The sequence below is a fragment of the Monodelphis domestica genome, chromosome 1 (assembly GCF_027887165.1).
Source record: "Monodelphis domestica isolate mMonDom1 chromosome 1, mMonDom1.pri, whole genome shotgun sequence".
NCBI classification, from domain to species: Eukaryota; Metazoa; Chordata; class Mammalia; order Didelphimorphia; family Didelphidae; genus Monodelphis; species Monodelphis domestica.
In genome coordinates, this window is record NC_077227.1 from 349,984,954 (window position 1) to 350,012,872 (window position 27,919).

Here is a 27,919-nt window from a genome sequence, read left to right on the forward strand (position 1 = left end):
CCAATAAAATATTTAAAGATAAACAAAAGAAATATGCTCTAGAATTTTTCCATGACTCAAAGGCAATCGCATTGACCTATATATAGTGTGCACCTTCTATTCTCATTCTTTAAAAAAGGAGTATTTGTTCTTTTCCAACATCTATTCCATCCTTCAAAGAGAAAGGGATTCTATATCTAGAGATGGAAAAGAATTCCAAGGTCATCCATCCAGTTCCCTCATATTCTATATGAAGAATCTTAGCCCTGAGATATAAAATGACTTGCCCAGAGTCCTATCGGTAGTAAGTCAGAGAGGCAAAATATGAACTGAGGCTTCAAGTCCAGCATGCTTTCCACTGTTGCCTCTCTGGAGTGGGGATGGGGAACAAGGAAAAGTGAAAGAAGTTAAAAGTGGGAGAAGGCTGAAGACAGCAATTCCACTAGGTGGCACCATAAAGGAGCCACTATATGGCCAGGCCACTGCCTCTGCTCTCATTTGGCTCCTTAACTTCCAATGGGAATGACTATCAAGAGTGGGCATGAGGGGGGCCCTTATCCTAAGCCCAGTGGGGGGTCTAGCCTCAGGAAGCCAGATCACATTACTGAGAGACCTGGGATGCAGGCCAATTCTAATGTCTAGGACAATTTCCCCAAGCTCACAGAGTGTAACGCCCAAACCCCTGAGTAGAGGGAAGGGAGGCAGTGAATGTGCCCTAGGAAACAGGACTCAAGTCACCCTTCTCAACTCCCTCTCATCTCTCTGCCTCCTTTCTCTATTTTCCTTCTCTCTTAGCAATTCTCTCCACATGCACTATGACATCCTGCTGGCTCTTCTCCTAAGGTGGCCAGGTTGGCACCTGTTGAGACCGAGGGAGGGAGGCAGAGAAACAGTCAATCAATAGAGTAAATATTTATTCAGCAGCTATTATGTGCCAGGCACTGTGCTAAGCACTGGGGGTACAAAAAGAGACAAAAGACAATTCCTGTCCTCAAGAAGCTCACAGAAAACCAAGCTCCCTTCAAACACACTGAGGTTCCATCTCCTTAGATTGTACTTGCAGAAGTTGAATTGGTGGATTAGTGGGAAATAGTTTAATTTAAAGGGTTAGAACCCAGCTAAGGATGTGGCCATCTCTTTGACCTCTGTGCCCTCTCATGGCTGGAGAAGCTATTTCAAGGACTCACTGCCACCCAGTGGCCAACACGAACCATAAGAGTGCCAGGAAGAAACCTCTGTGCAGCCCCAGAAGACATGCCAGGATGGACCTCCCTGGTGAACCAAAGGGTCATCTATCCTGCCCTGGGGACAGGGGACAGTTGAGAAAATGATAACTTGTGACATTTATTTGAGCTTTCCAAACACATTTCATTTGAGCCATACAACAATCCTGCGAGGTAGTACTACAGGTATTTTTCATCTCATTTACAAAGAAGGAAACTGAGCCTCAGTGAATTTGAATGGCTCATCCATAGTCACATTGTTAAGCGTTAGAGGTAGGGTTGGAATTCAGTTCTTCTTGACCCTGAGTCTAGTGTCCCAGCAGATCTGCTTCTTCTGAGGGGGCTGACTGGAGTCACTCACCTCTAAAGTCAGTCAGATTTGGGTCCAGGGGGATCTGGCTGCTAAGAATGGCAGGGCTAGATAGGGCCCTTAGAGATCATTTCTATTCCACTCCTTCATTTTACAGATGAGGAAAGGAATTCTAGAAAGGGAAGCAGGGTGCCCAAGGTCACCCCGAGGCAAGGGCAGGGCAGGACAGGGCAAGGCATAGACCTCCTGACTCCCCAAAGAAAAGCCCTATTTCACTGTGTATTCCTGTCTCCCACACACTGGGTTTCAGAGTAGGAGTGGAGGGAAGAAGGGAGAGAGAAACGGTTCCCTCCTCTCAAGGTAATTCTCAGTTGTCCAGTCCAACGCAACATCCTTGAGGGACTGGGCAAGGCCTCTTTTTTCCCTGCTTCCATGTCCCCAGGACATACATAATTTAATGATTTACATGTGGCAGGTGCTCCATGGTTTTGGACTCTTTCCATAGGATCAGAGGTAGGTAACAGTGGCCATTAGGACAATACTGATGCCACTCACTCTTCCTGAGGGCAAGGAGGGGGACATTATTAAAGAGAACAGGGGGAGCAGACTGCAAGAACAGAAGAAAAGGGTTGGTCATCCAGGTTTTATTGAGCCTGTGCCCTTCCAAGGGACATTAACAACATTGTGACAAGCTTAGCAAGTTCAGGATGAACCAGTGAGGTTTCAGGAAAAGACAAGCTGGCCAGAGCAGGCCAGAGCAGTTAGGAGCCCTGGTGGGGCTGCTCTAAACAGAACCATCATTTCAATAAGAAGCCCTGACTCCCTAGAGTGACCCCCTCCCTCCTGGAGCCACAAGCGGCCACTCTCAGGATGCCATAATCATGGGGCTCCTCCCCAGTCCCCCAGGAGAGCCTTCCCACCTCCAGAGACTGTACCCATGGTGCCACAGTTGGACACAGCAACCCCTAAAAAATACCTGTCTTTGCCCCAGGTGAAAAAAAAATCCTCTTAGATCCAAATCCTTCAGCTCATCCTCTAGCCCTGGGGCAAAGCCAATCTAAGGCTTCACTTTAGGGGGAAGGGAGATGGAAAGGGGGAGGGAAGAGGAGGGGCCCCTCTGGCTCTCTCCCCATCCTCCTTAGGCCTCTCCTGGCTGCCCTCTATTTCCCTCGGCCCCTGGCCCTTAACCTGTGTCAAATCCTTTGGTGGCCAGCTCTAAATGAATGCGATTTTGTGACAGCAAAACCCCTCCCCCCCCACCCCCTGCAGCTCATCCCTGAGCTGACAAGTCCTAACAGGCCTCATTTGCCAGAGACAAAAATAACTATTTTCAAAATTCACAGCAGAGCCATCGCCTACACATGCAGCACCGACTGGAACCTAGAGGGAGAAACACAGAACAGGCTGTGCAGAATGAAAACGCACTGTACATTAGAGGCTCTTAACCCCCACGCCCCTCATGCCCGCACCTCAGGGTGTGTGTGAGTACACGTGTGGATGTGCACACATATGTTCACACCTGCATGCATGCATACACATACTCTCTCCCACCTCCACTCCCAGACCCCCCCCCCATCCCCAGCCAGACACCAAACAGATGTGTGTGACACATATGTGTATCGGGAAGTATCAGTGAATACACCTGGCCATATTTACACTCACGTACACAATGATCCAACCTGTATTTGTGCTCATGTGTTCCTAATCATTCACTTAGCCAGGTGCCTAGTACACAGTAGGTACTTAATAAATGCTAATTGACCTGCAAGTTTGCCCATGCCAGTCACTCGCTACCACTGCTGCCACCAGCACTTCATTTGCTGGATGAAGGAAGCTCCCAAATCTTAGACTCATAGATTCTTAAAAGATGATAGAGATGGTAGAGGCCACCAAATACAACTTCCCTCTCCATATACGAGACCTCCTGTAGCAAGCCCAGTGGTCATTCACCTACCTAGGCATGGCCACGTGCTCCATGTTCTCCCTGCTCCTTCACGCCCTCTCTTGGCACCAACCTTGCTCTCATCAGCAAAAGCTGAGGGGAAACCTTCATTCGGGTGGGGCCAGGGAAATGGGCACAGAGGAAAACCCTCAATTCTCCCTCCAAGTAAGCTAGGGTGGTACCAGGAGGGCTCTAAATGGCTCGAAGGCAGGTCCTGAACCCACACACTTAGCCCTCAATCTCTGCTGCTGAGCTCCAAAAGCACTGTTAGGAAATTGAACAAATTGGGAAGTATCACCACCAATCAGGTTGTGTCATCCCAGCCCTGAGCCTAAGGGATATTCCCCTTCATGGGCTGTCTCCAGTTCACTTTCAGGGTACAGCATACCCTCCCCTAACCCCAAACCAGCCGAGCAAGCTTCCATTTTTCTCTAAGAGAATGCAGGTGGTCAGATAACCGCCAGTCTCTTCTCTAAGGATTTCCCAGTCATGAATGGATACCAGCCAGAAGAAGCCCTAGTAGAAGAGCTGGAATTAGAGACCCCACCCGAGCCTGCCCCAAGTCAGATGCGGTTGGACATCAGCCTGGTGTTGAGCTTACGGAAGAAAGAACGAAGCTTACAGATTTTGCACTTCTTTCTGCCCCGGCGAGAACCCCGGCCTCTCCCTTCCCTGGCCTCTTCCTCTTCCTCCTCCTCTTCCTCTTCCTCCTCCTCTTCACTAACCCATGGGCCCCAGGCACCCCCATTGAAATCAGGGTGGGCTCGGGGATTCTCAGCAGGGTAGCGCACAGGGATGGCTGTCCGGTTGTAATATACCAGCCGGGCCAACAAGGAACGGACCACATCCGGTCTTTGGGCTGCCAGATCCTCACGTTCGTAAGGGTCAGCGCTAATGTTGAAGAGCCACACAGACTGACGGGTGCCATCTGCCAACCGCTCCAGGTTCCACCAGCTGCCAGGGAAGTTGGCAAGAGTCTGCGGGGGGATCCAGTCACTGTAGCCAGGGTCCCCCGTCAGCAGCTTCCATTCACCAACTCGAATCGAAGCTTGAACAGCAGTATTCCAAATGCCAAAACCACCTTCGAGGGAACCATGCTTGGCATGGTTGTAGAGAGGATCAATGTTGTGGAGGATCTCCATGCGAGGGGAAACCTGACCCTCACTAATGGCCGGCCATACATTGTAGCCATCCAGCCCCTCTGCCTCTGACACGCTGCCCCCAGCCAGCGTCACCAGTGTAGGGTACCAGTCCGTGATATGCACCAGCGCCCGGCTAGTCCTTCTCTTTCTCTTGAGCAGGGGGCTATGAACAAAGCCGATGCCGCGCACACCACCCTCCCAATAGGTGCCCTTGCGGCCCCGCAGGGGCCAGTTGCTTCCTCCAGAGAAGGTCTGGCCACCATTATCAGTAGAGAAGATAATGACGCTATTGTCATAGTAGCCATAACGTTTCAGGGCCCAGGTGATATTGCGCACGGCCTCATCCATACACGTCACCATGGCAGCATATTTGCGCCGAGCTACATTACCCATGGTACGGTAACGGTACAGGTACTCACGGGGGGACTGCAATGGCGTGTGCACAGCCTGGAAGGCTACATAGAGGAATAGGGGCTGGTGGGGACTGTGACTAGCCAGGATTTGGCTGGCACGCTGGGCATACAGCAGGGTTGAGTACTGGCCACTCTGCTCCCATGCCACATTCTCACCCTCATGAAGGTCATAGCCACACACGCCAGGTCCATCACAGTTGTCATATGTGTAATAGTCCACGTTGCCCGTCAGCGAGCCCAAGAAGGTATCAAAGCCACGCCGTGTGGGTAGACATGCCTTCTTATAGAAGCCTAAATGCCACTTGCCCACCATGTGAGTGGAGTAACCCACCTCCTGCAGTTTTTGTGGCAGTGTCACCTGATCGAGGGGCAGGCAGCTGGGCTGACGAGGACGGATGATTGAGTGCTGCAGTCCTGTGTGGATCTGGTACCTGATTGGCAGAAGGAAGTGAAAAGGGGGAGAAAGGTAAAACACGAATATGTTAACATGAATTGGACTTCTCCTTTATTTACCTCAGACCTGAAGGTGGAATAAATGAATGAATGAGAATTTATTAAGAATTTATAAAAGATTAATATGCAATCGATAGAGTGCTGGACCAAGGTTAGTTCAAAACTGGTCTCAGACCCTATCTGAATGACCTGGGTAAAGTCCCTTAACCTCTGTCTGCTTCTGTTTTCTCATCTGTAAAATAGGGATAATAGCCCCTATTCCCAAGAGTTGTGAGGACAAAATAAGATAATATTTATAAAAACTTTGCAAACCTTAAAATGATATACAGATGCTAGCGATTGTTATTATCACCATTACTAAGCATTTGTTATGTACTTAATTTAGCTAGGAACACAAATAGAAAAGCAAGGTAGTCCCTGTTTTCAAGAAGCTTACATTCTAATAATGTTCCTCCCTAAATAAAAAAGGAAAGCCTGGGACAGTGGAAAGACTACTAAATGGGAAGTCAGGAAACCTAGGTCCTAATCATAGCTGTAACACTAACTAGCTCACTCTGGTCCTGGGTTCGTTATTGTTGTTTAGTCACTTCAGCCGTGTCTGACTCTTTGTGACTCCATTCAGGGTTTTCTTAGCAAAGATCCTAAATGGATTTGCCATTTTGTTCTCCAACTCAATTTACAGATGGGAAACTGAGGCAATCAGGGTTAAGTGACTTGCCCAGGTCACACAGCTAGAAAGTGTCTCAGGTTAGATTTGAACTCAGGAAGATGAGTTTTCCTGATTCAAGGCCTGGTGCTGTATCCACTATGTTGCCTAGCTGAGTTTCCCCACCTGTAAAATGAGGGGATTTAAACTAGATAAATCCCCCATTAGTAAACTAAGGGGGTATGATTAGATAAATTCCCCTTTAACAAATTAAGAGGATTTGACTACGTTCTCTTCCAATTCTGACATTCTGTGTTCCATAGTCTTTTTTAGTTCGGACATGTCATGGTTTAATGACCTTTCATGCTCTTCTTTTCCATATTCTAAAGGTTCCTTCCAACTCCGATATTCCAAATTCTATGTTCTAAGGTCTATTCTGGCCCTGACTTTTTATGTTCTAAAGTCTTTTCCAGTTTATTTTATGAGGTCTCTTCCAGCTTTGGTATTGTCTGTTCTAAAGTTTCTTCCAGCTCTAAAGATGAGAAGAATGAGAGGAGGGAGTGGTGCTTTTGGGGAGAGGGGGAAAGTAGTAGTAGCCTGAGCCCTTGGATCTTGGAAATGTTACTCATTCCAGTGAGTTCCAGTTTAGACTACATCCTCTTATTCATTCCACAAACATTTATTAAGTGCTATCATGTCACCTCCCTCCCTTCTTTGCAAAAGTGGAGGACTACAGATATAGAATGCTGCACATATTATTAAACACAGTTGATAAATGGGTTGGTTTTTTCTGAATTGCTTCATTTCTTATTCTTTGTTATGAAGGATAACTTACTGGAGGGGGAAGGGTAAGGAATACATTTAGAATGAAAGCGACACTAAAAAACTATCAATGTATTTTTTAAACACTTTCTATATGAAACACCTCATGGTAAGGGTTATGGAGGATAATAAAGCAGTGTCCTTCTACTCTCTGGAGTCAATTAAAGGAAATAAAATATAATAACTATAATACTTATACATCAATAATCCACAGTTCTATCAATGGGAATTGATTACCTACAGCCAACCAGGTAATGAGCCTCTCTGAACTTAGACTGAGTCTCAGAGGACAGATATAGTATCTATTACCAAATCCATACTGAAAGGCTTCCCAGCATAGGATGATTTGCCTTAACTTGCTCTCCACCAGGATAGTCTGAGATAACCCAGAGTCACTTGTACAAAGCAATGAGTCTTTAAAGAGGATGTAATGCAAAGTAGGATAAGAAAGCATATATATGTGTGTCTGTGTGTGTGTGTGTGTGTGTGTGTGTATGTAAGAAAGTAGAATAATAATGCATATGGGAAAACATTTTAAAGGCAGTTTCTCTAATAAAGGTTTCATGTCTCAAGTATATAGAAGAGTTTGTCAAATTTATAAGACTATGAATCATTCCCCAATTGATAAATGGTCAAAGGCCATGAACAGGCAGTTTTCAGATGAAGTAATCAAAGATAGATAGATAGATAGATAGATAGATAGATAGATAGATAGATAGATAGATAGATAGACAGACAGACAGACATATGAAAATGCTTTAGATCATTATTGAATAGAGAAATGCAAATTAAAACAACTCTGAGGTATCATCTTACACTTATCAGATTGACTAAAAAGAAAAAAGAGCAAAATGACAAATGTTGGAGGGGATGTGGGAAAATGGGGATACTAATACATTTCTGGTGGAACTATGAACTGATCCATTGTTGGAGGGGATGTGGGAAAGTGTGGATACTAATACATTGTTGGTGGAACTGTGAATTGATCCAACTATTTTGGAAACCAATCTGGAATTATGCCTAAAGTATTATAAAAAGGTATATATTCTTTGCCCCAGCAATATCATTACTAGTTCTGTTTCCCAAGATGATCTGAGAAAAAAGAAAAGAACCTATATTTCTAAAATATTTACAGCAGCTTTCTTTGTGGAGAAAAAAACCTGGAAATTGAGGGGATGCTCATCAGTTGGGGAATGGATAAACAAGTTGTGGTATATGATTGTGATGGAATACTACTGTTGCCAAAACAATGAGCAGGTTAATTTTAGAAAAACATGGAGGGTCAGTTTAGTGGATAGAGAAGCAGGGCTGGAGTTGGGAAGACACAAGCTCAAATCTGGTCTCAGACACTTCCTAGCTATATGACCCTGGGCAAGTCATGTAACCCCAATTGTCCAACTCTTGCTCTTCTATCTTAAGAGTTGTCACTAAGCCAGAAATTAAGGGTTCAAAATAATTTTCCCAGGTTCACAAATCCAAAATATACCAAAATCAGCATTAGAACTAAAAGTCTCTATCCTACTCCATATTGCCTCTATGATATTATTACTTTGTTTTAGGTTGGGGGAGGGGGGGTTGGTCAAGATTTTCCTTATTTTATTCATTTGGGGAATTCCCACTGTATAACCCTACCCCATTCCTCAACCGCTGCAGATTGGCAAGTTGTCCATTAACCATAGTCTTAATGGACCATCTGGGGACACTAAAAAGACAATGACTTAACCATGGTCACATGGCCAGTATGGACCAGGATTTGAACCTACTTCTTTTTGACTCCAAAGTCTGTCCTCCATTGACTACACTTCTCAATTATGTAATATATTGTGTTCTATTCTGTTATACTGTGTCATGTCAGTCAACAAGTATTCTACTAGATGCCAGGTAGTGTTACCAAGTTCTGAGAATACAAGAGCAAAGAATGTAATGATCTCTACTCACAATAAGTTTACATTTGGGTGCAGCAAGGTGGCTCAGTGGATAGAGTTAGGAGTGAATACAGGAAGTTCTAGGTTCAAATCTGACCTTGGACATTTCCTAGCTATATGATGAACCTGGTCAAGTCAATTAGCCCCAGTTGCCTAGCTTTTGCCCATCTGTCTGAATTGTCACTAAGACAGGAAGTAAGGATTAAAAAAAGAGAGAGAGAGAGAGAGAGCACAAGTTCTTCCAGGTGCTGCTGGAAAGGTTATAGACACACGACTGGTGTGTGTGACTGGTCTGGCAGTAACCTAGATAAGATTGGAGAGACTCATTACCAGAGAATCAGGAATTGTTTGGCCATAACACATCTACTAGGACAGAGAGGGAGTTTAATCTGTGACAGAGGAAAAAGTACTTCCAAGGATGAAATCCTGTCTCTTTCAAAGCCTTGGGTATAGCCTGGGTCTGTATGTCTATATGTGAAATGTGGTCCTGAAGAAGAAATAAAATGAAGGAAGATATGAGAAACAAAGAAGTGGTAGAGGAAGAAGTGGCAAAGGAAGAAAAGGATGAGGGAGATCAAGGGAGAGGAGGACAAATGACCAGAGCAACTGGGCATAAGATGAAGCAATTCCCAAGAAGCAAAAAACAGAAATATAGGGGTTTATTGAAGCTGTATCCAAGTTGAGGAAGCCTCAGTGGGGTCTGAAGATAGAGTAGAGAGGAATAAATGCAAGCACCCTTCATCAGTCTCCTCAGGATCCCATATCCTCCCCTGAACTATCCCCCAATTTTACTCTCCTTGACATCCTTCTCCAAACACTATTCTCCTTAGCCATCCATCCCACTACTTGGCCTTTCCTCTTCTTCTCCCACCCCTGAACTCCCAGAGGATCACTCCTCTTCCCAAGCCTCAGAGTCTCCCCATCTCAGCAGATCTCCTAAATCCAGATCTACATATTTCTCAAAATCTTTTCATCTCACCTTCAAATTCCCTTCTTGGTTTCATTGCATCATCAATGCTTAGCACAATGCCTGGCACACAGGGTTTTTTAATAAACATTTGTTAACTGACTGAATTCCTGAGCCTTGAAATCTCCTACTTCTCCACCTCTTGACAGCATTGGGCTGGAAAGGGGTCAGTTCCTATTGACTGCCCCTTTTTCCCCTCCATTTAAAAGTTTCACTTATTTATTTAGAAGATTTTTCCATGGTTACATGATTCATGTTCTTTCGCTCCCTCCTCCCTCCCCCTTCCTGGAGCCGATGAGCAATTTCCACTCCCTCCATTTAAAAAAAATAATTTAACAAAGAAATTATATGGAAGGAAGGAATTACATGGAAGGAAGGAGGGAAGGAAGGGAGGGAGAAGTGAAGAAAGGAAGCACTTTACACATAGCAGGCTCTTGATAAATGTTTACTGGATTGAATTGAATAAATGTAAAGTCCCGCATATGGGCTCAAAAATTCATTTGCACAGCTTCTAAGTGAAATAGATATAACTAAAGAGTCACTCATATAAGAAAGACCTAGGAATATTGGTTGACCACGAGTTCAATATGAGTCAACAGTGCTACTTGGTTGCCAAAAAAAAGCTAATGTGATCACAGACAGCATGAATGGAACCACAGTGTCAAGATCAAAGGAAGTGATAGTCCTACACTCTTCTATCCTAGCCAAACCCCATCTGAAGAATTTTGTCCAGTTCTGGGCACCACATTTTAGGATGGATATTGACAAACTGGAATAAGTTCAGAAGAGGATAACCAGAATGGTGAGGCAATGAGAATCCATGCCACATGACCAATGGTTAAAGGAATTCAGCTGGGGATTTTTAGTCTGGAGAAGAGAAGGCTTTGAGGGCCCTCTTCGAATGGTTTGTTATTTGTTTTTTTTGTTATTTGTTTTTTTTTTGTTGTTGTTGTTGTATGGATGAAAGTTTTAACTTTGTTCTAACTCCAGAAGACAGAACTAAGGCCAGTGGGCGGAAGTGACAGACAGGCAGATTTCTGCTTCCCATAATTAATCAATCAAACAAGCATAAGAAAGAGCCTGCTAACAATTAGAGCTATGGGGGAACAGAATAAGAAGCCTTTTGAGGTATTGTCTCTGATGGAAGGATTCTATAGAAAGCTGGAATGTGATAGAGAGTATTCTTGTTCTACCTGTACAGGGTGATTGGAGTCTTAGATGACTTCTAAGATCTTCTCCAGCTCTGAGATTCTATGACTTCATTTTGTCTCTACTACTAAATACCTGTGTGAACTTGAATAAATCTTTAAAATGAGGGGAGCTAATTAACCAAAAGGTCCTTTCCAGTTCTAATTCCCAGTTCTAAGATCCCTTCCTACTTCTAAGGGTCCCTCTAGATCTATTGTTCGGTGATGTAGTGGAAAGAATAATAGAAATGGAGACAAGCCCTATGTTCAAATCACTACCAATATCAGAATACTTAATAGCTCTGTGACTACCAGCAAGTGACTTACTACCTCTTCTTCTCTCTTTTCAATAAAATGGGAGAGACCTATATAGTAAGTACTTACCTCTGAGGGTTGTTGTGAGACTCAAATGAGATAATGCACCATAAAACACTTTGCAAACTTTAATCTATATAATTCTACATTCATTCACATGCAAGTGTGGGCGAATTAATATATGCCTCCTCCTTCTAAGAATATTTGCACTTTAAAAGAAGAGCCTGGAGGTGACAGGGGAATGCACCACTAAAGAACGAAAGGCCAGCAAAGGTAGAGCAAATACTTGGTGAGGAAGGTCTTCCCTGGGCCTTTAGCTCCCTGAGCCCATTGTTATCAGGGCAGAAAACCAGTCTACTCACCTGCCAGTGAGGAGCTGACTTCGAGAAGGGGTACAGATGGGCTGAATGTAATAGTTCTCTAGCTTTACGCCCTCGGCGGCTAGTCGGTCCAAGGTCGGGGTCTGGATGTCTGAGCCGTGGTAGCCCACATCGTGGTAGCCCTGGTCATCAGTGAGGATGAAGATGATATGAGGCGGAGATGAAGACACGGACTGCGAGGGAGACGGGGGAGGCTTGTCCCCAGAGGCCCGAGGCCCATCAGCCTGGTGGCCCGGCTTGACCCAGTCCCATGAAAGGTAGCCGAAGCTGAGGAGGCTGACCAGAGAGAAGCCGGTAAGAGCTGACACCGCCATGCTGCCCCCAGGCCAGCGGCGGCTCAGCTTCTGAAGCAGGGCCAAGGTCACGGCCGCCAGGAGCTTTAGGCTACCGGATCACCGCGCCCCCCAGGCGCTCCCTCGCCGCTTAAGAGAAAGGAAATTGACTCCAAAATTACTTTCTTTGACTTTTCTCCACTAGAGTAAGTCTGTAGAAAAGAGGGAGAAACTACCGAATTCTGTGCCCGGAGGGAGTTGAGGGGGCTGCTTCCCTAGCCTGAAAATCCGAGCAGTAGAGAATAGATCAAGGCCCCTCCCCCTTAAAGACTTGGGTCCAGCTGTGAAGTTTAGGGGGTCCTTCTTCACAGCCGGAGCCTAGCCCGGCACTGCTGGGCGCCCTGAACAACTCTTGAGAAGCTTTGAGTGTTGGCTGAACTAGGGGTCCCCGCCGCTTTTCTTTCCTGACTTTTCTCCTTTTTCCCCTCTCTCTCAGCCAGGAGAGCCCCGGACCCGCCTTCGCTGCCTCCCCAAAGATCTCTTTCTCATTCTCTGGTACCCGCCCTCCTCCCCAAATCCGCTCCTTTCTCTCTATCTCTCTAGCCCTTTCCTCTAGTTCTCGCCTCCCCGTCCGGCCCCGGCACGCCTCTCGGCAGTTTGAACTTCAGTCTGGGTTCCGTCAATCTTTCTTCGAGATCCTGGTCGCTGCCAAGTCCAGTTCTCCGCAAGCCCCTGAGCGAAGTGAGCTGGGACCCCAGAGCGAGGAGAGAAAGGCTGAATGGGATAGGGCGGAGCGGGACAGCAGGGCGGAGCTGGGGGCACCCCGAGGGAAAGAGGGAGGGCAATCTCAAAAGTTTTTACTTCAGCGGGGGCTCCCAGGTGGAGGGGAAGCGCGCACAGCTGTGGCTCCTCCTCTTATGCCTCGCGGGAAATAGGCCTCGTGGGGGATGCAGTACCAGCCCCAGCCATGAGATAGAAGAACTGGCCAAGCCCGGGGCTCTAGAACAAAAGTACAATCCAGAGCACTACTAGAGCTATCTGGAACACGGAATGCCAGAACAGAAAAGAATCTTGAGAACATCCGACGTCAAAACTGGAAAGAACTTCAGAGAATGAGCATAGACTGATAGAGATGAAAGAAACATCAGAGACCTGCTGCTCCAAATCCTTCAATGTACAGATGGGGAAACTGAGGGCCACAGAGGTTAAGTGACTCATCCTAAGATACCCAACTAGTTTGCATCACAGCAAGAATCTCAGGCTAGATCTGATACCTAGTATAATACTCATCATTTTTTTAATAGAAGAGAAAGATCTTTTATTCAGGTACCTTCTTCCAGCTTTGGTTAGGAGGAGAATTTTCAACCAAACTAAAACCCATTGTCAATGAATAAAGGGTCCAAGGATATGAATGGCAGATCTTGAAAGAAAATCTGCAAGGGGGTAGCTGGGTAGCTCAGTAGATTGAGAGCCAGGCCTAGAGATGGGAAATCCTAGGTTCAAATCTGGCCTCAGATACTTCCTAGCTGTGTGACCCTGGGCAAGTCACTTGACCCCCATTGCCTAGCCCTTACCACTCTTCAGCCTTAGAACCAATACACAGTATTGACTCTAAGAGGGAAGGTAAGGGGTTAAAAAAAAAAAGAAAATCTGCAAACTGTTAATCACACTAAAGATTGCTTCACATCACTAATCATAGGAGCACATCAAAAACTACTTCAGGCTTTCCCTTACACTTAGAAAAATGGCAAAGATGATGAAAGATAGTCTTAGTCAGTGTTGGGAGAATTTCAGAAAGTAAGACACACTAATACATTTTTGGTGGAATTCTGAATTGGACTAGCCCAGTGATGGGAAACCTTTTAGACCCCGAGCTAGGTCCCACCCAATCCACCTCCCAGACCCAGTGCCCTGCCCACCCCCCACCAGAGACAGAGTGCCATGTCCCTTCCCACCACTGAGTTCTGGGCATACCCCCACCCCTTACCCTAGGAGGGAGAAAACACTCCCATTGGACTCCTGGGTGGAGAGGTGGGTGAAGTGAGGAATGTCCTAGGCAAGTGGAGAGAGGTGGAGAGGAGTGGCCTGAGGGCTCTGCTTCCCTCCAGTTCTGCCACCTGTGAGCCACCCACTTTACTCCCTGTGTGTTCCCATTGGGTTGCTGGGCAGAGGGGCTGGGGATATGAAAAAATGTCCTCAAGCACAGTGGAAAGGAGGAGGGGAGCAGCTCTGCCCTAGTCCCTCTGCCTTTCTAGTAACAAAGAGGGGAGGAGAAGAGAAGTGAGGGCAGCCCCCTGCCCACAGAGAATGCTCTGAGTGCCATCTTTGGCCCCCATGTCATAGGCTCATCATCACTGGTCTAGCCATTCTACAAAACCTCTTATACTTTCTTTAAAAAGTGACTAATATTTTTTTAATCCAAAGAATACTGCTGGTATATATATCCCAAGGAAGAAAAACACAGAAAGGTTCCATATACAACAAAACATTTATGGCAACATTTTTTAACTGTAGCCAAGAAATGGAAACAAAATAAGTGTGCAGCGATTAGGGAATAGCTAAACAAATTCATGCAATGAAATATGACTACACTATAAGAAACAAGCAATATGATAAATACAGAAAATCGGGAACAAGTACAAAATGAGGCAAGCTGACTACAGCAATGTAGATATAAAGAAAAACGGAAAAAGGAATTGATTCTGGACCCTATGGAAAGACTAAGTTTGACTCTGAAAAGGAAATGAAAAAATACATCCCCTACCATCATTGCTGGGAGACTCTGAGAATGGAATATTGTATATTGTATCAGACATGGATGACATATTGGGTAGTTTACTTAGAGACTTTTTTCCCCCTCTATTAATCTTTGATAAAAGATAGCTTTCTGGTTAGGAGAGAAGGGAGGATATTTAGAAGTAAGTTTTAAAAAAATATTGGCAACAAAAATTAAAATAATTATTATTATAACAAATTTTTAACTTACAACCTCCTTACAACAACCCTGTGAGATGGGCAGTACATATATTGTTATCCTTATTTTACAGAAGAGGAAACTAAAACTAGTGGAGATAATGTAGTCTTCCCACCTTAGATACAGTCAAATAGTTTTGAATAGAAACTAAAACTAGAGCTTCTGATTCCAAAGCTGCCTAGTGATGAATCTTATACTTACTTAAGTGAGTTTTCAACTTACAAACACATAATTTGGATTGGGTTGGTTTTGGGTTTTTTTTAGTTGGACTTTGGGCAACGAGGTAGTGCAGTAGATAAGAGTCCTGGACCTGAAATCAGGAAGACTTGAGTTCAAATGTGGCCTCCAACCTTTCCTAGCTAGGTGACCCTGGGCAAGTTACTTAAACCTGTTGGCCTCAGTTTCTTCATCTGCAAAATAAGCTAGAGAAATAAATGACAAGCCACTTCAGTACCTTTTTTTAATATTTAAAATTTTATTTTTATTGTCATGCAAAACACTTCCATATTGTTCATTGTTGTAACAGCACAGTCATACATAACCAAAATGCCAAAACAAAATCATAAATACACTGATGTGAAAGACAACTCCAAATTTCCTTTCTCTGAAGGTGGAATCTCTTTTAGGATTATCCCAGAACACTGAATTGCTGAGAGTAGCCAAGTTTTCACAATTGATCATTGTACAACATTGCTGTTATTGTGTACAATGTTCTCCCAGTTCTCCTTATTTCAATCTGTATCAGTTCCTGAAGATCTTTCCAGCTTTTTCTGAAATCATTTTGCTTATCATTTCTTATAGCACAACATTATTCCATCACCAAGATGTATTACAATTTGTTTAGCCATTCCCAAATTTATGGGCATTCCTTCAATTTCCAATTCTTTGCCTCTAAAAAAGAGATGCTACAAACATATTTGTGCAAGTAGATCATTTCCCCTTTTTTCTTATCTCTTTGGGATATAGACCTAGTAGTGGTATTACCATATCAAAGAATATGCACAATTTTAGAACCCTTTGGGCATACTTCCAAATTGCCTTCCAGAATGGTTGGATCTGTTCACAACTCCACAATGAATTAGTGTATGAATTTTGCCACATCCCCTCCAACATTTATTGCTATCTTTTACTGCCACATTGGCTAATCTAATAGATGTGAGCTGGTACTTCAGCATTGTTTTAATTTGCATTTATCTAATCAAGAGTGATTCAGAACATTTTTATGTGATCATTGATGGCTCATTTCTTCTTATGAAAATTGTTCATATCCATTGATCATGTCAATTGAGCAATAACCTGTATTCTTATAAATTTGACTTAGTTCTCTATACACTTGAGAAATTAGACCTTTATCAGAGACATGTGTTATAAAAATTTTCCCCCAGTTTGTTTCCTTTCTAATCTTGATTACATTAGCTTTGTTTCTACAAAAGCTTTTTAATTTAATATTGTCAAAATTATTCATTTTATATCTTATAATATTCTCTATTTCATGTTTGTTCATAAATTCTTCCCTTCTCCAAAGACCTGCCAGTTAAACTATTTTGTGTTCCTATGATTTAGTTATGGTATCACACTTTACATCTAAATCATATACTAATTTTGACCTTATTTTGGTATGGGATGTGAGAAATTTCTTCCTAAAATTGCTCAAATTTAAATCAAAGTTCACAACAATAACTTGCCCCCCCTGAGGTGAATAATAACAAACACAGGGATCACTCAGGGATGCATGGCTGTGTTATGAGGTATATGAATTAATTTGCAAAAGAAAATTAAAAACATGAAAAAATCCAAATAATAGAGAAAAATAACTTGTGGATGAAATACAAAATGTAAAAGTCTTATGTCTAACAAAAAAATCTAAGTAAAGGAAAAACAAATCTATAACAGGTGCTTGAATCAGGGCCTAATTAAAATGATTTAAGCAATTATGCATTTGCCCAATCAGTAGCCAAGACTACAGAAAGTTTGCCACACCATGAAAGACAGTAAAGGGACTAGATTATAGGAGCCAGGTAGGAGCCAAATTTGAGAAAATTGGTAGAATGTGGGACAAGAAAGACCTGCCTTTAACACATGTTAAACAGCCGCAACCTGGAACCCCAAATCAAGTCCTCTTGTCTTGGATCAAAATTAAATCAATCCCACCAGGACTGTTTGGTCTCTTTGACCTTGTGCTTGATTGGCACTATGCAGTTTAGCTTTGTGTTTCTTTGGAACTGTGCAATGGCTCTTTTTGTATTCCTCTTGTCCTGGAATCAGACAGAATCATTAAGCAAAGTCCCATAAATTTTTTTAAACAATCAAGGACATCATTTTTATAGTCTAAAGTTTTTTGGGCATGCATGAATATTAGAACAAATGTATTTAAAACTTATATTACTGCAAAATAAAAAAATTAAATAAAAATCTTCTCAATACTGGTGACATGTGCTTCAAATACAAAAAGGAGAGAAAAAATAAAACTCAGATACTATATTGCACATGCAATAAAAAGTCAAAGTTTATTTTTTTAAGTTTTAAAAATAAAAAATATATAGCTTAAAATAAGTGACACACTGTGTCAGTCATGTGAGTACAAATGATTTTCAGAATAAAACAGTAACACAGTAGATAATGCACATTTAAAGAAGTTCCAAAGTCCCCAAAATTCACAATAGCACAGTTAATTACAATAGCAAACAAACCCACTATCATATTTCACATAAGTTGCTTTATGACATAAAAAACTTATGAACTGATAAATATTTGTCACCATTTTTACAGATGTAGCAAATCTTTGAACCTTGGCAAACATTTTTTTAAAAGTAAAACTTATTTGGGTCTAGAACATCTTCAAGAAATCTAGATTGTCTACATTGTCCTGAGGGCAGTAAATTAAAATGAAGAATTTTGCAGGAGCTCTTTTTTCTGACTTCCTGATGCATATAAACACCTTGGTAGGAACATTTCTTTGGTTCTCTACCTTTAATACAACATTCTTTATAATATATATAAATATAAATATATCATCCATTCAGAAACCACTAGTTATGTAAAACTATTTCTGAAGACCCCTTAAAATTACAATTAAATTCTTATCTTATTAAATTCTCTAAAGGTTGCATTTAGTTTTTAACCAGTTTTGTTGAAATCCATCCATCATCATCTATGTGACAATTAACAAAGGCAACATGGGATCTCAGATGGATCTAGTGACAAGGGTTTGGGCAAGATGTTCATGGGCTTATACAGTGATATTTTGTTCTTCAGCAGAGGTAAAGGTACAAATTAAAGATATCAATATAGGTAAAACATAGTAGTTTAAAATGATTCAGTATAACAAAGATATTGATTAAATTAAAACAGATAAACTAAAAAAAATTAAACAAAACAATCAGTAAATACAATAATATAAACCAATGAGAAAGTGCAAATAGGCAATGCAGTCAAAATCCTTTTCACCAATTCCAATAGACTTGTTCACTATTATAGGAGGAGAATAAACTCAAAATAGCAAGAAACTTCCAGATCTCTTTTAAAGTTTCCTTGCTTCCCCCAGTATTTATTATCCATTTAGAATTCGTTTTTCAGAAGTCTGAATTTCCTCATAGAAGCACAGGGAAAAATCTTCACTCTGCATGAGAGCAGTTGGGACTTTTAGAACTCTGTCAAAATGTTTCAGGTTGGTTTGTAGTTGAAGCAGCCTAGCTTGTGGCATATTCTTGAGGAGAAGGAGATAAAGTGGGAAATATCCAATGAAAATAAAAACTCCCAGGAAAAGAATTAAGCATATCCAAACTGCACTTTTTAGCTCTACCAACTCAAACTGTTGTTTCAGAGTTTCAAGCATGCTTTGCAATAGCATTTTCCCTGAAAGAGGATGAATGGGGTTTGTTTAAAGAGTAAACATAAAGAAGCAAAACTTTGAGGGAAAACAATAGTGTATTTGCATGAGAGAAAAAAATACTTCTCCTTGGTATTTTGGGTCAAGAGAAAGAAAGACAAAAAAACAGTCTTATTCCCCAAAACTGACTTTAAATCTACAGATTTGGAACTAACTACCCTCCGAGTGAAAAACCTTTAGTAACAGCCTTCTAAACTAAAAGTCCAGGATCAGTTTTTTAAAAAATCTGATTGAAAATTAGAAAGTGTGGGGTTCTTTTTTCAGCACTGAAAAATGGCTATGGCAGAGTAGAAACACACACATGGAGTGTGAAAAGGGATTGGGGCAGAAAGATTATTATACATCACTCTCTGTAGAAAAACAATGGCTGGGATTGGCAGGCTCTTGTGGTGGGTCTGGTCTAGGCAAGAGGAGGCTCCAAGCTGTGTGAAGAGTGTTGAGGAATGCTGGCTGAGCAGATGGACAGGAGAAACAGCAGGCAGTGACAGGCAGCAGGGCAGGGCAGGAGTGCAGGCACACCCCGCCACCAAACCTCGTGGTGGGCAGTGACCAGGCAAACTTACTATCTTTATTGTAAGGCTACCTGCTCAAAAATATTTGAGAATCGGTAATCATTTTGTGGTAAGTCAAAATGTGAGTTTTTAAATTAATAATCAATAACTAAGTATTATATTCTATAAAGTTTTATTAATAATAATGAAAACAAAAGAACTGCCTGACTTCTGACTTGGGGGGGGGGGAGTTACAGCCACTTAAATACAATCACAAAACACAGGGATGCAGGAAAAAGAAAAGAGGATTGTGGGAAATATTAAGGGACTTCTGGGGGATGAAGTAAAAAGATTCAACATCTCCATTTATACACTACCCATGGAGCAATTAATATTTTTCCAATTGTTTAGATATGACTTTATTTGTGTGAAAAGTATTTTGTAATTGTATTTATAAATTCTTGGGTTTTCCTTGGCATAGATTTCCAGGTGTTTTATATTGTCTAGGGTTTTGGTAGGAGCTATTTCACCCCCTTATAGCGTGGAAATGCCCAAATCCCACCTTTCTTCAATGCTGTACCCTTCTGTGGATCCCCTTCACTAATCTGAACTTGATTTTTTGTCCTTTTGAGGTAGTCTATATCTGTCAATGGTGAGGAGAGGAAGAGCCCTGTCTCTACACTGCAGCCATCTCAACCCAGAAGTCCTATGTTGTCTAGTTATTTCTTTCTCTTGCAGCTGAACATTGTTGGTGATATAGAAAAATGCTGATGATTTATGTACATTTATTTTGTATCCTGCAACATTACTAAAGTTCACTCTAGTATCTTTGCCAAGAAAATCCTAAAGGGAGTCAGAAGAATTGGACATGATTGAAATGCCTGAACAACAGCTTGAAAGGACCTGCCAGAATTTTCAATCTTCTGGCACAGCCTTTGAGAACCTACAGTCATCTCTAAAATATAGTGATACTTTAGAGAAGGACTTGAGGGAGAGGGTGGTGATAAGAAGCCAAGTTTGCTTTCTTTTCTGAAGATAAGCATCTTTATGAAAATGGCCAATATACACATTGAGGGCCTCCTTGATGAAAATATGAAAAGGAAAATAGGTAGCTTTTAGTTGATGATTTTCTACATTAAACTACATCTTGACAATAATTTAGTTGACTGAGAGGTCAAGAATATTCTGTACTCCATCAGTGGTACAAGAGTAGATAAAGGATTGGTAGAAACTTGGAGGAAAGAAGGGTACACAGCACCAATATTTGAAAAAGAGCCAAGATCACAGAGTACTAAGCATACAAATCAAACACCCCATTGTCACTAACCACTGTTCTAATTCTCTCTAACTCCTCTACTACTTATTACTTCTATGACCTTAGACAAATCATTTCTTCTCGTTTTCCTCAGATTCCTTACCTGTAAAGTAAGGAGACAGACTAGACTGGGGTCATAGAACCCAAATAAAAATGAAAGCTACTAATCTGTGTGTAAGGATCCCTACAGACCCCACATTGACTTGATTTGAAAATATAATGTAATATTTGTTTTATTGTATTCTTACTTATTTTATTCAATATTTCCCAATTACATTTTAGTGTGGTTCTAGTAATAGTGAAGAGTATTGGCTGCATGGGCCAGCTGACTACATGTTTAACACCTCTAGACTAGATGATCTCTCAGGTAAAGATTGTCCACTGAGCCCAAGTCTTATGAGCTTGCTCAGACATTATGTAACTGGTCCCATTCCCCTAACCATGTGCTGAAGCACATTTCTTAGGTAAATAGAGGCAGATATGTGGCTCACTGAATAAAGTGCTGGGCCTGGTGTTAGGAAGACTTTAATCTAAATCTGGCCTCAGTCACTTACTAGCTGTGTGACCTTGAACAAGTTACTTAACCCTATTTACCTCAGTTTGCTCAGCTGTAAAAAATGAGCTAGAAAAGGAAAAGGCAAACTACCCCCAGTATCTTTGCCAAGAAAACCCCAAAATGGGGTCAGCTAAGTGACTCAGTGGCTAGAGAGGCAGACCCAGAGATGTCCTGGGTTCAAATGTAGCTTCCAACACTTCTTAGCTGTGTGACCCAGGGCAAATCACTTAATCCCCAATGCCTAACCCTCACCACTCTTTTGCTTTAGAACAAATACATAATGTCAATTCTAAAATGGAAGGTAAGAGTTAAAAAAAAAGAGATGACTAGACAAACTGAACCCAACCAAAAAAAAAAATGCTAATTGATGCTAACTGGCTAAGTGGAATTAGAGCACTAAATCACAGTAGGGAGGGAACAAATCAGAATGAGAGCTCAAGCCAATAGCATTAAAGAAAGTGACCCTACTGCCCCTCAGGTACCCCTAGGACCCTAAAGGGGAAATGTAGACAAACTCATTCTGGGAGAGCATGATAAGTGTACTAGGATTCTTTGGCCCCAGTCCTTGTTCTTGTTCCCTGATATTTTCTACCAGAAGAGGGAACAGAATGATTCTAGGCAGAGAAGAAGCAAAGTTTAGCTAGCAAGTGACTGCCCTAGTTTTAGCTGGATTGTAAAGTGTGCAGACAGAAGTAGTAGAAGTGTTAGAGACAGAAGGTCTAATCATGTCAAGGTGGCAATAAGGAACTACTGAAGGTTTGAGTGGGGGCATGATGCCACCATTTCCATGTAAGGAAAAGATCAGCTTGGCAACCTTGTGACATTGAGTTTGGACTGGAGAGAGAGTGGATCACCTTGCATTTCTTGTTGTTCAAATATTTTAGTCGTATCTAACTCTTCATAATCCCACTTAGGATTTTTCTGGGCAGAGATGCTAGAGTAGTTTGCCATTTCCTTCTCGAATGCATTTGACAGATAAGGAAACTGAGGCAAACAGGGTTAAGTGACTTGCCGTGGTCAAAAAACTAGGAAATGTCTGAGATTGGATTGGAGCTCAGGTCTTCCTGTCTTGAGATTCAGCACCCTAGATTCTGTTATTCTTTCTCCTGTTTCTTCCCCATATCAAGTCCAGGGTTAGGAGTACAGGGTCAGTAAAGACTTGGTGACACACTCAAGGAATTATGAAGAGATAGCCCCTACTTTGCTCCATATGGGGAACTTCCTTAGCCTGGAGCCCCAGTCTTTACCATCTCCCTGATCATCAGCTAATCTTTGCTCTCTACCCCCTTTAAGCCCCTCGCCATGACTTGTGCCTAATGTGAATATATTATGAAGGTAGGCATAGCCATGTCCTCCTTCTGGTGCTGATTTTGTCTTGCACAGCGGAGGTCCATTCTACTTGTTCCCTTCCTTATGGATGGCTCAGGAGAGATAATGTTGGGTCTGGAATCAGGTAGATCTGTGTTCAAATCTGATTTCAGATACTTTCTCGCTTCGTGACTTTGGGCAAGTCACTTAACCTCTGCCTGCCTCAGTTCCCTCCACTATAAAATGAGGGAAATGATACTGTCCTCTTTGAGCATTATTATAAGGATAAGAAGAGACAATACTTATAAAACCCTGGTTTAATAAATGCTTGTTCCCCTCCTTTTCCCTTTTCTACTCTAAATTCTCTGATCTTATGATTCTTTTTCACAGCCCAATACACAATCAGGCACTTAATATTCAATCATGCTTTGGAAGATGATATACAAAATACATTCATTTTTTTCTCCCTGATTGATAAAGGGACTTCTCAAGGCAAGCATGTAGTCATCAGACATTTATTATCATAAAGGCACACAAATACAAGCAAAAAGAAAGTCAGACTTTAGACTCAATGGGCTCATATTCTTTTTTTAATTCATTAATTTAGAATATTTTCCCATGGTTACATGATTCATGTTCTTTCCCTCCCCCTCCCGTAGCCAACATGCAATTCCACTGGGTTTTACATGTGTCATTGATCAAAATCTATTTCCAGAATATTCACATTTGCAATAGAGGGGGCTTACATTCTAATGGGAGGAAGACATATAAAAGGAAGCTGGGCTTGTGAGGGAGAGGTACCTTCACAGAGACACAGTAACAAAGTCTGGAGGATAAGGAACACAGCCAGGAGGGGAATGAAACATGGCCAGCCTGAGGCTTTCCTCAGAAAGAAGGTTCCCAGAAGAAACTCTTCAATGGGAGAAGGGTTTCTGCAGAGGGACAGTCAAGGGAGAGAAGGCCAGGAACTATGGGGCTTTCAAAGTTACACAACAGAATTCCATCCTAGAGGAAATTAGTTCTTATCCCTTCCTCTGGAATAGCCCTAGCCACCCATCTGGCAGTTTCCTCCAGACCTTCTCCTCTTAGCCTGAATTCCCCCTGAGCCACTTGGGCTTAGAAATCAGAGCCCTGGCAGGTAACATGAACCAGAGAGGAGAAGACTGTCCAGAAGCTATGAGAGGGGGCCCCCTGGAGCCTCGAAGGCCAAGCCTAAGCAGCTGGAAGTCCCTGACATTTAACCCTCCAAAGTTCACTAGTGCCATGAAGGAGGTGCTATTAGCAGCAGATTATTCCAAGCAGAACTCTGGGGCATACAATGGAAGCTCTGTATAGAGCACTGCTGTGCCCAATCTGTTTGCCCAGCCTGCCTGTGGCCTCACCTCTCCCTGTGTTCCCCACAGCCTCCACCCACCCTGACCCCAGCTCTACCCCTGAGCCCAGCTCAAAGACGAATCATATGAAAGCCCTTTGAAAATAATCATTTTTTAAACTTTCAGAAGTTCCTTACCTTTTCCCTTGGCCCCAGGACAGGACACAGGAATCTCACCCCCATCCATGCTCAGTCTGAGCCATCCTGCCTTTCTGATGCTACGGATATGGGAGGATTTACTCACACACACACACACACACACACACACACACACACACACACACACACACACACACAAAATATGCATACACATCACCCAGGCACACATACATAAATAAAACATATGCTCCTCAAGGGTAGCAATGTTCTGATTTTTTCCTTTGCTTCCCCAGAACTTAGAACAGTGCCCAGCACACAGTACACATTCAAATTGCTGTTGTTCAATCAGGTCCGATTCTTCACGCCTCCATTTGGGGCTTTCTTGGCAAATCAGTGCTGGAATAGTTGGCTATTTCTTTCTCCAGCTCATTTGACTGATAAGGAAACAGGATTAAGTGACTTGCCCAGGGTCCTACAGCTATTGTGTCTGAGGTCAGATTTCAATTCATGAAGATGGGTCTTTCAGGCCCAGTATTTTAACCAATGAACCACCATGTTTCTGAAATTGAACCCTAAAAATAACAACTAGCATTTAGGTTTTTTTAAGATATTTTATTTTCCCAGTTACATGTCATAACAATTTTCAACATATGTTTTTTGAAATTGTAAGATCCAGATTGCCTCTCTCTTCCCTTCCCTCCCCTTTCTCAGAGATGGTAAGCAGTTTGATCTTATTATCATGTAAAACATTTCCATGTTGGTCACTATTGTAAGAGAATACTCATAAAACCAAAGACTCAAAATAAAAACCCAAATACCACTAAAGTGAAAAATCGTATGTTTTGAACTGCATTGTGACTCCAATAGTTCATTCTCTGGAGGCGGACAGCATTCTTTCTCATAAGTCCCTCAGAATTGTCCTGGGTCATTGTATTGCTGAGAGTAGTCAAGTCTTTCACAGTTGACTATTCTGTAATATTGCTGGTACTGGGTACAACGTTTTCCTGGTTCTGCATATTTATACTGGTTTCTACTTATCCACTCTGCTGTTCATATAGGTCTTGCTAGCTTTTTTCTGAAATGATCTTGCTCAACTAGTATTCCATCACCCTCATATATCACAATTTGTTCAACCATTCCCCAATTGATGGATATTCCCTCAATTTCCAATTCTTTGCCCCACACACACACACACAAACATACATTTTTAAGGGTGGAGTGATTGTTCTCTTCAAAGTTGCTAACAATATCTAAATTTTCAGTTAAAGGTCTCTTCTCAATTCTAATAATACTTCTTGACCTTTCTGATCATCTTCTCTGATACTTTCTTCTCTCTAGGTTTTCTTGAAACTACTCTTTCCTGGTTCCCTTCCTCCTAGCTGACTGTTCCTTCTCAGTCTTCTTTGCTAGATTTGCTCTCTCTCTCTTGTTTTACATAGTTGTTTTCATGTTGTCTCCTCCATTAGACCATAAACTCATGAAGAGCAGGGACTACTTTTTGCCTGTCTTTGTATCCCCAATGCCTGGCACATGGCAGGCACTCAATAAATGTTTATTGATTGATTATAGCCTGGCTAGATTTAACTAAAAGCTAGTTAAGGGTGGTTGGCCAATTGATATCATCTGATAATCATGGATGAATGGCTGTGGTAGGAGTCCATGAGTGATACTACTAGAGAATGCCTCAACCCCTCAGGGACCCCTGAGGGACCTAATCAGTCAATGGGAATGGGCAGTAGGGATGGTAACTTCAGAGCTTTTGCTAAATGCTTAGTGCTTTAGGATCTATAATGCTCTTTCCTCCTAAAGGCCCTGTGAAAATGGTAGCAGACATATTACTATCTCTATTTATTGATAAGACAAAGTGATGCTCAGGGAGGTTAAATATCTTATCCTGGGTCATACAGTTTGTGAGTATCTCCCTTTGAGATAGATAGATACATAAATACATACATACATACATATATGTATACTTATGCACACATTCATTATATCCACATATAAGCATATACATAAATATATTCTACATGCATTTGTATTCATTTGTGAATACTTAAAAAATAAACACATCTCTACATACATATGCAAAATTCAGACATACAGATTGGAACATTTAGTGGAAGAGATCAGAGAATCTTTTTTCAAAGCCTTACCTTTTTTTTTCCACCATAGCATCATTTTTTACCTTTCATAATTGAAATTTTTTATTTAATTAATTTAGAATATTTTTCCATGGTTACATGATTCATGTTCTTTCCCTCCCCTCTTCCTACCCCCCCACCTCCCCATAGCCTATGCACAATTCCACTGGGTTTTACATGTGTCATTGATCAAGACCTATTTCCATATTATTGATAATTGATCATTTAGAGTCTATATCCCCAATCATATCCTCATCGAAACCATGTGATCAAGCAGTTGTTTTTCTTCTGTGTTTCTACTCCCACAGTTCTTTCTCTGGATGTGGATAGTGTTCTTTCTCATAAGTCCCTCAGAACTGACCTGGATCATTGCATTGCTGCTAGTAGAAAAGTCCATTACATTCAATTGTGCCACAGTGTATTCATCTCTATGTACCATGATCTCCCGGTTCTGCTCCTTTCACTCTGCATCAATTCATGGAGGTCATTCCAGTTCACATGGAATTCCTCCAGGTGATTATTCATTTTAACACAATAGTATTCCATCACCAACATATACCACAATTTGTTCAGCCATTCCCCAATTGAAGGGCATTCCCTCATTTTCCAATTTTTTGCCACCACAAAGAGTGGAGCCATGAATATTCTTGTACAAGTCTTTTTCCTTATAATCTCTTTGCGGTACAAACCCAGCAGTGCTGTGGCTGGATCAAAGGACAGACAGTCTTTTAGTGCCTTTTGGGCATAGTTCCAAATTGCCATTCAGAATTGTTGGATCAATTCACAGCTCCACCAGCAATGAATTAATGTCCCAATTTTGCCACATCCCCTCCAACATTTATTACTTTCCTTTGCTGTCATGTTAAGCAATCTGCTAGGTGTGAGGTTGAGAGTTGTTTTGATTTGCATTTCTCTAATTATAAGAGATTTAGAACACTTTATCATGTGCTTATTAATAGTTTTGATTTCTTTATCTGAAAATTGCCTGTTCATGTCCCTTGCCCATTTATCAATTAGGGAATAGCAAAACCTTACCTTCTGCCTTAGAATCAGTACTAAATATTGGTGACTTTCCTAGGGTCACATAGAAGGAAATGTCTGACACCATCTCCAGGCCTGACTCTCTATCCACTGAACCACCTAGCTGATCTGAGGCCCAGAAATCTTAAGAGAAGCAATTAAAGAGAATAGACTACAGATTGAACAAGTGGAGGGGCATAGTTTTGGGATCCCCAATCTCTTGAAGGACAGAGTAATAATCAGACCTTTACTGTTGTCAACATTGAATCTAGGAATCCCAAACTTGTTACCTAGTGAGATCTGATGAACCCCAATTTTCAGGACTAGCTTGTATATTGGAGACCCCAAAGCTTGTACTTGTTCCCTTTTCCCATGGAATCTACCCTGAAGGGAATCCCAAGTTAGAAGTTTCAGATTGAGTGGGGGACCCTCAGGGAAATCACAATCCTGGTTGGGTGAGATAAGCATATGCTAAGGACCCTCTTTGTTTTAGGGAATCTCCCCTATTGTATTAGAACCTTTTCCAGGAAAGATCCACACCTGAGCAGGAACCATCCTTTAGTATCCATTGCAGCTAGCTATGATTCCTTTCCCAAGCGTGATTATATCCTGTCAGTATAGCTAGAATACTCCCATTTCTTTTGTAGCTATATGATGTCAAGCATCTTTCCCTGCCCCTGGATTTCCCAAATTCTTTTGTTCCTCGGAGTCCATCCTGAGTCGGTGGCACTCCCTAGGGATAACATCCCCAGAGTCCAGGGTTTGCACCCTGAAAAGG

The 27,919-nt window shown here is 42.0% G+C and overlaps 1 protein-coding gene across 2 annotated transcripts; it reads right to left on the reverse strand.

Moving 5' to 3' along the window:
- Window positions 1-875: 875 nt before the first annotated feature.
- On the reverse strand, window positions 876-12,985 carry ARSI (arylsulfatase family member I). 2 transcript variants are annotated; one of them, XM_007473869.3, is made up of 3 exons: window positions 11,687-12,985; window positions 4,077-5,440; window positions 876-2,892 (listed from the first exon to the last, which is right to left on the reverse strand). In XM_007473869.3, exons 1-3 carry the CDS (start codon window positions 12,016-12,018, stop codon window positions 2,843-2,845), a joined length of 1,746 nt encoding a protein of 581 aa, XP_007473931.1. In that variant the 5' UTR covers window positions 12,019-12,985; the 3' UTR covers window positions 876-2,842. The 2 variants fall into 2 exon arrangements, with proteins under 2 accessions (XP_007473931.1, XP_001378869.1); XM_001378832.4 differs by having other exon boundaries at window positions 876-5,440.
- Window positions 12,986-27,919: the final 14,934 nt, after the last annotated feature.